The sequence below is a fragment of the Nothoprocta perdicaria genome, unplaced genomic scaffold (genome assembly GCF_003342845.1).
Source record: "Nothoprocta perdicaria isolate Ctin4 unplaced genomic scaffold, notPer1 scaffold_28, whole genome shotgun sequence".
Classification (NCBI taxonomy): domain Eukaryota; kingdom Metazoa; phylum Chordata; class Aves; order Tinamiformes; family Tinamidae; genus Nothoprocta; species Nothoprocta perdicaria.
The window spans coordinates 485,869-493,211 of NW_020455510.1; the positions used below are offsets into that span (position 1 = coordinate 485,869).

General features: G+C 44.3%; 1 protein-coding gene across 2 annotated transcripts; it reads right to left on the minus strand.

The window, feature by feature from the left end:
• Positions 1–568: 568 nt before the first annotated feature.
• Positions 569–6,127, minus strand: CUNH11orf58 (chromosome unknown C11orf58 homolog). Of its 2 annotated transcripts, none has more exons than XM_026041137.1 (5): positions 5,998–6,127; positions 5,692–5,772; positions 4,518–4,578; positions 2,860–2,969; positions 569–1,630 (listed from the first exon to the last, which is right to left on the minus strand). In XM_026041137.1, exons 1-5 carry the CDS (start codon positions 6,055–6,057, stop codon positions 1,418–1,420), a joined length of 525 nt encoding a protein of 174 aa, XP_025896922.1. In that variant the 5' UTR covers positions 6,058–6,127; the 3' UTR covers positions 569–1,417. The 2 variants fall into 2 exon arrangements, with proteins under 2 accessions (XP_025896922.1, XP_025896923.1); XM_026041138.1 differs by having other exon boundaries at positions 2,860–2,985; positions 5,998–6,024.
• Between the last annotated feature and the right edge of the window lie 1,216 nt (positions 6,128–7,343).

A 7,343-nucleotide genomic window follows, 5' to 3' on the forward strand; every position in this document is an offset into this window, starting at 1 on the left:
AAGAAAAATCCATGAGAGAAGTACAAAAGACTAAACTTTGGTGTGCACTGTAACACGTGGTTACCTTAATCAATATGTACAGTCAACTTTTATTTAAAATRWTATTGCTTTTATTTTTYCCAAAATGTAACTAAGTTCAAGTCCCCCCTCATAACTGATGCTACCATGTTTGTGTTCAGTACATCTTTTAACATGAGAGTACATGCTGCTTTCCCAGAAGCTGACCTGCGAATGTTATCTGTGTACCATAAACTGTGTACAGAAATGGAAGATCCCCCCCCAGCTTCTCAAAACACAGTTGTGGATGAATTAGGTTGTACTTGAGGTACAGAGGTCACTGAGGTTCTCTCAGCAAGGAGAGGCAATTGATGTCTGTATGCTGAAGCAGCCAACTTGACAACGTTTTGCTGTTTTATTAGTTCTTTACTACAATGAGAACTTGCACAGTTGTGGAAGAATGGGACAGTTAGGAGGACTCTTAACCTTTGAAGCACATAAACTTGAGGGGTGGAACCTCCTCTTAGTAATTTATTCTAGACATCCCATTGGTGCATATGTGGTAAGGAAAGAAAGGAGGACTTACATACTTAATTCTATCTTACTTTTAAAAAGCTAGATTATTTATTAAAGTATATTTTTCTGTCCAAGAAAACTAATTTTTTCAGGAGGAATTATTAAAATCAACCTAACGCGGCAAACTTCAAGCCAGTCTTCAAGCTAGTAATTTGAAGAAAATGACTCTTTTCTAGTGAGAAATATTTAGAGCTACAGCTTATGCTCAATGTACAGTTCCTTGTTAGTACTTCAACRAACTCGAAGCAGCAACTAGTGTCTTTTGCTGTATTAACGTATTTCTAAAATCTCCTAAAACCTTACCCTACAACTGCTATAGGTCTTCAGATGAACACAGCAATATCATCACCAGCTGAGTGATTGCTGTTGTTAACCCTGTCAAGATGAGCAGCTAGAAACAGAATCACTGCTTAAAACTACAGTACAACACAGAATAGAGTGATATTGGTTTATAACTAATCATCCAATCATCAACAGTAAACATCCAGTACTTAACATGTAAWATTATATTTAAATTTCAAGACTAGGCTATTCCTTAAAAGAAACCACTAACAAGATCTGACGTGGAACAAGGGTAGAGACTGTTTAGATAACATCAGAGATAGGGCAGAAACAAAAAGAATTTATTTCTTCATCCAGTACTTTATACACTTTACAAAAACAGGAATACCACTGTGCCCATAAAAACGTTATCCATGGCAACTGAAAGCAAATACTACTTATTGTCATCTAACGGGGTCTTCTTAAAATCATAATACAAAGATTTGTGCTGTAGCAGTCCTCCACTTTGCACTGTAACCATAAGGCTTACTGTACTTTCAATACAAAGCTGTTACATCTGCAGTTATGAACCACTGGCTTTAACAAACATCATTTTGTAATTGCTTTTTGCTTCTTTTTTGTTTTCTGGAACCTCAGCTTCCTCATGTTTCTGAGCAGTGTGTAGCTCTTCTGCAGATTCCTCTTGCTCAGACTCWGAGCCACTTTCAGAATCCTCTGAACTCTCATGGTCAGAGGAGTCTCCAACTCCTTCTTCTTGTTCATCACCATCCTGAAACTAGAAATTCAGATTATGAGATAGATAAACCATTATGTACTAGCGATTCCTTGTAGTGTCCAGTGAGAATATTTTGCTTAATGGCTTTCATTTTAATATTAAAGTGTGGGATGTGTTGTTAAACGCAGCTCTTGGACAAATTATCAGACAGAAAACGACTCCAGTGGAGTGTTTAACAGTACCAGATATAACATCCATGGAGTCGCCAGGCACACCTTCATGCAGTTGCAACAGAAATCCTTAAGACACCATTACATTAATTTGAAGAGTTTCAGAATCCATCAATTCAGTAATTCTTTACTGTGGCTGACATGATAGATGGCATGTCACTTTGAATATCTATTACAAAATGAAACATACTGAAGCTAAGGGCCAATATCTTCAAAAATTCATATTCACAACTAATATTTGGAAGTAAGTTTAGCACACAACATTACAGGGTAGTGGTTGGAATACTGCAGAGTCATCCAGTGATACTGCTGCCACCAAGGATGGCCTTGACMTGGATTGCTGTTCATAGCCCCGAAGAACAAAGCCTCTCTGTTCATAATACTGTGAATTCCCGGCACTACAGTTTCCTCTACTCCACTGGGAAACATTTAGCTGATGTTCTTTACAGTAGTTAGTGCTACAAGTTAGAAAAAAAATCATTAGTGCACCTTTCCACTTGCAGGTGAAGTAGCTTCCAATAACCTCTTTCTGTTGTTTACCCTCACACTTCCCCTGTTTATCCACCTAGGATAACTTGTAGCTATGTGACCAGTCAGGTGGCAACTTAATGAACAACTGTGGCTCTTTGTACAGCTAATTTCCCTACTCTGTCCCCCTCTGGTGTTCTAGAAAGTACAATAGAGAGGTAGATGCACAACAAGAAGCTAAAATATTAATTATTTAGCTCTCAGTGACAGTGTAGGTGGTCACCTTACCTTCTCATGTATTCCCTGGCATGAGCCTGATTTAATAGATTTGTTACTTTCTGTCCTAACCTGTCTTGACTACTATAGAGCATTATGCATGTCATATCACTTCTCAGAATATGAATCATTCAAGGCATTTAAATAGTTACCACAGTGTACACAAATAGGGCTCAAAGGAATGCAGCAGGTTTGTGCCTTAACCTAAATTGTCTATGTTTGCTGCTGCTCATGGTCATTAAGCATTTAAGCCATGTATCACCTTGTCCTAGTGAAGCACAGGAGAAATCATTAAGGGGCTGAACAACTTAGTACCTCATTGAAACCGAGTCCGCAGTGGCGCCGGTTCCGCCCAGACATCGTGCTGTCCATGCTTTGCTGGTACTGAGACTCTAGTTCTTCATTCATTTTCTTGTCTTCTTCCCCTGCATGTCCAGGGTACTTTGGTTATGGTTCATTCAAATCAACAAAGATATCCAATTACACAAAGTCATCGGACTTCTGAAGTTCACAGCTATATATGTGAAAGAGTTGAAATTTAGCCTGCTTGGAAACTATAGAGTTGACTAATGTAATTACATGCAAACYGCCAGGTTTATAGGCAAAGGATGCCAGTAAAGTTGCTCTAATAAAAAGATCGGACAGTGTGTTACTAAGACTTGACACATTCAGACAGAGGTACTATGCATGGTATATATTTCTACTTAACAAGCAAAACCTCAATATTACAACTTCTCTGTGCTTCTTGCTACTGATGACTTGCCACAGCAGAGAGAAAGCTTTCAGCCTTCGCTGTACAGCGCATGCTCTAAAGCAGCTGTCAGGACAATATCAGTGCTCTCGTTTTAGAGCTGTATCGGGGACTATTTTATGCATCTTGAATTTTCAGAAAGAGTAGCTACAGCTCTTTTGTCTAGTTAGCACAACATTGGCTAACTTTACAGGCCTTTTGTTGCTACATATTTCAGCAAGTAAATAAAGGGGCTTATTGTTAATGGTCTTAGAATAGCCGAGAATTCCTTGACCTTGTCAGAGGTAGGAACCTCAATTTTTTTTCTCCTCAGGCTTACAATACTAACTTTTAATTTGTGCCTTTGTAAAATGAAACTTTGTATTGCAAATTAATGTTTGCTTAATGGAAAGCAGAGCTGTGTGTTATGATAGAAGGACAAAGACATACTGGGAAAAAAAAAACAGTAAGAAAGCAATTGCTCTGGTAGTCTGCTGCTGAAAAAGCAGCATCTTGACCTTCTACTAGTAACAAAGTAGTAAAGAGCATTTATGACTCCTTAGAGGAAACATCATTGCATTTCTAGAAAACTTAGGTACAGGGAAATGATTGTGAGTCACTCAGCAGCTTACAGAATATGGAACTGATCCTCAGSCTTTGCTAGAGTTTTGCTCTGGTAGGTTTTTGTTTGTTTGTTTTAATATTGATATGGGGATTGGGGGATATTGGGAAAGAAGTTTTCTGGAATGGTGGCAGTTACTGTTTTTCACAGCTTTATCAGAGCTTCTCTCAAGTAGCCAAAGACATAGGTTGACTTTAGTGTACTTTTAACTTATTACCCAAGCAAACTTGATAAGAACTAAGTTACTGTGGTCATATCTTACATGATACCAACTCACTACTAATTACCAAGATAACTTTGCAGGGACTTTTGCAGGTATCTTTTACCTTGCTGCTGTGAGGCAGAGATCATTATCTGTTCAGTAATTAAGAGAAGGACTGGGGATGGGATGGGCAGTGGAAATCAACCTTGTTTTCTCTCATAMACAAGGATATTAGAGGTTTGGATGGCCGTACCTGGCAACGATGAAGACTTACGATAACACTCCAAGATCTCAACAGTAACAAGATACTATTTTTAGTTCATTTGCAGAGCAAGACTGAGGCACTATAGACCCTATAAGTCTGTAGACCCTGTAAGTGTTTAATTTCCAACACTGTATCAGCTATTGGAAAAACTGACCTGTCCTGAAGTGAGAGGTTGATCTGTGGTCTCCAATAACAAGGCGGCCAGTATGTTCTTTCTAAAAGAAAACGCAGTTTGTTTTGGAGCTTTAGGGTGCACTGACAGCTCTGCCAACATTCTGGAAATCTCGGAACAGAAAAGGTCTGCTGTCAAACCTTGACAACCAACGGTAAGACAGTAAGTTTCAATAGCTAACAAATGTGGTCTTAGACAAAAGAATTATCTGCAAAAAGAAACCCCAACCATTACATATTCTTTTACTCTTCCCACCTGCCCAGAACTAGTTCCATTTTCTTTCCTGTTTTTTGCCTCTTTAAAGAGAAAGTCATCACACCATACTGGTATGTCAGACAAATAAGAATGAACAGCAATCATGYGCTATGAAAGCTGCACTACAAAACAGCATGCAGGTGTGTGAATTTAGATTCTGGCGGTTTAACCTCATGGTCCATTTCTCTGATACTATGTTCAGCCTCTGCAGCTTACACGTACACAATCCTGTTTAGAGGCTGTTCCCAGCATCAGGCAAGATCTCCATGCTGCTCATCACTATGCTGGCTACRTCCTGGAGGCTTTTCAGATACACCCCTAGGGGCAAGACGCAGCCTAACAGGCACAGTGAGTATCCATGTAGACTTGCAGTTGGTTGTAGTGGGATGTTTTAAGGCACTGCTGCATTTCTATCTGCYAGTAAGTTTGAGTTTCCACCCTTTTATTACAGCACTTTAGAATTCTCTAGGAATGTAAACTGAAAGAGATAAAAATCTTCCTTTTCAGGGTGACTTAAATAGACTTTCAATATCAAAGTTACCCTTTCTACATGCAAGAAAAAAGAAAAAAGTCCATTATATTTTTGGACAATCTTGTGCAGCAAGCCTGACACAAGAATTGATTTACTGCATCTCTTCTTTAAATAATCTGGCTATCTGTTATTTTTAAGTCCCGAGGGGCAATCCACTATTATTTTTTAACCACCCCCTGCTGTAGGGGTTAAAASCCTCCACTTCCAGTCCCGGGCGAGGCTGTGTTATTTACACATGCACGTATAACCTTTTCTACGTCTCAGCTCCGTTTCCCCCAGCGGCCGGGGCCCAGGCAGGCCCGGGGCGCGCAGGGGAAGGAGCCGCAGCGGGAGGCCCCGGCGGGAGCCGCGGGGCCGGGGCCGCCTCACCTTGGCCGCTCCCATGAGCCGCAGGAACTTCTGCTTGCGCTCCTCGTTGCCCAGGTCCGCCGCCTCCCAGCTGCTCGAGCCCTGCGGGAAGCGCCACCGTCACCGCGGCCCGCGCTCCGGCCGCGAGCCCTCCCGGCAGCCCCGCAGCCCGCGCCGCGAGGGCCCCGCTCCGCCCAGGCCCGGCCGAGACCACCCCCACGCCAAATGGCGGCCGGGCCCAGCCGCGGCCTCGCGGCCTTCTCCCCTCCTCCTCCTCCTCCTCCTCCTCTTCCTCTCCCTCCCCCGCGCCGCGCTGCGCCCGTTTACATCGGGGGAGGCCGCCCGCTTGAGGCCGTGCTGCGCCTGGGACTCCCTGGCCGAGCTCATGGCCGCGCCGCCGTCCAGGCCCCCGAGCCGCCTCAGCCGCCGCCTTCCTGCTGCGCCCGGCGCAGCCGCTGCCTCCCGCCCCTCGCGCCGCCGGGTCAGGGCGCCGCGCGGGGCGCCCCGGGACCGGTAGTTCCGGCGCTACCGCTCTGCGCGGCGCCCGCCGCCGCCAGCACTACCCACCCCACAACCCCCCGCGCTCCCTCCGCACCATTGGTCGCAGCGCGGCGCCCGCCTCACGCTCCGCCTCCAGGGGGCGGTGAGGGCGTGGCTCGCGGCGCGCGGGCGACCGTTGGGCGGCCGTTAGACGACCGTTAGGCGGCAGCTTTTGTAGTAGTCGCTTGATGTCTTTGTGGTCCCTGACTGACCTTAGGGAGGCTCTCGGGCACCTGTAGCCCTGTCGGTATCGGCACCGGAGCCTATTACAGGCGTCAGTGGCGGGACTGCTCCAGTCAGGCGCTACGTGCCGCTGGGAAAGGTGGCTACGTTGCTCGCCGTCGTGTGGTGGGCTGCAAGCACGCGCGTCTGCTGGCGGCGGGCTGCGAGCCTGAGGTAATCTCTGAAGAGAGAAGGCGAGCGCCAGAGAGCCCGAGCCGGGGCTTCCATCAAGTGTGTGGGGGCTCCGGTGCAGAGGCCAGTGGCGGCACCGGCGTCCTCCCGGCGAGGCCTGCGGCATCACGAGCCCGGTGACGGTTGTGTGAAGGCGGCTGCAGGCTGACGCCTTGCATATGAGCCTCGTGCAAGAGCCGCCATCCCAGGGGCTTGAGGGAGCTCCCCGAGCATCCCTTTCTTGGTTTTGAGTTATGTGATGTGCACAGAAACAGATGAGGCTTTTATTTTATTTTATTTTATTTTATTTTATTTTATTTTATTTTATTTTATTTTATTTTATTTTATTTTATTTTATTTTAATTTTCCTCTCCTATCGGCAGGAATAGGAGAACCCACTTTTTTTTTTCAGCAACAGCATAAAAAGATGCTTCCTATGTGATTAAATTGCGGTAGTTTTTATCTATGTGGAAGATGGGAGAATTTGTGGGCTCTAATGGCAGCCCTTGCATTTTCTAAACTCATCCTAAATTCATTCCTTAAGGTTATTTCCAAGTTCTGTGCAAGTAGTGAGATCTGCCTGAGGCTTTTTTTTTTTTTTTTTTTTTTTTTTTTTTTTTTTTTTTTTAATTTCTTTGTTTTCCTTTTATATCTTTTGGTACTAAAAATGCTTTCACCTGGCTGCCAGTCAGGTACACTCTTGTCTCTTTACTTTACTTGATGAGATGACTTGCTCAGAA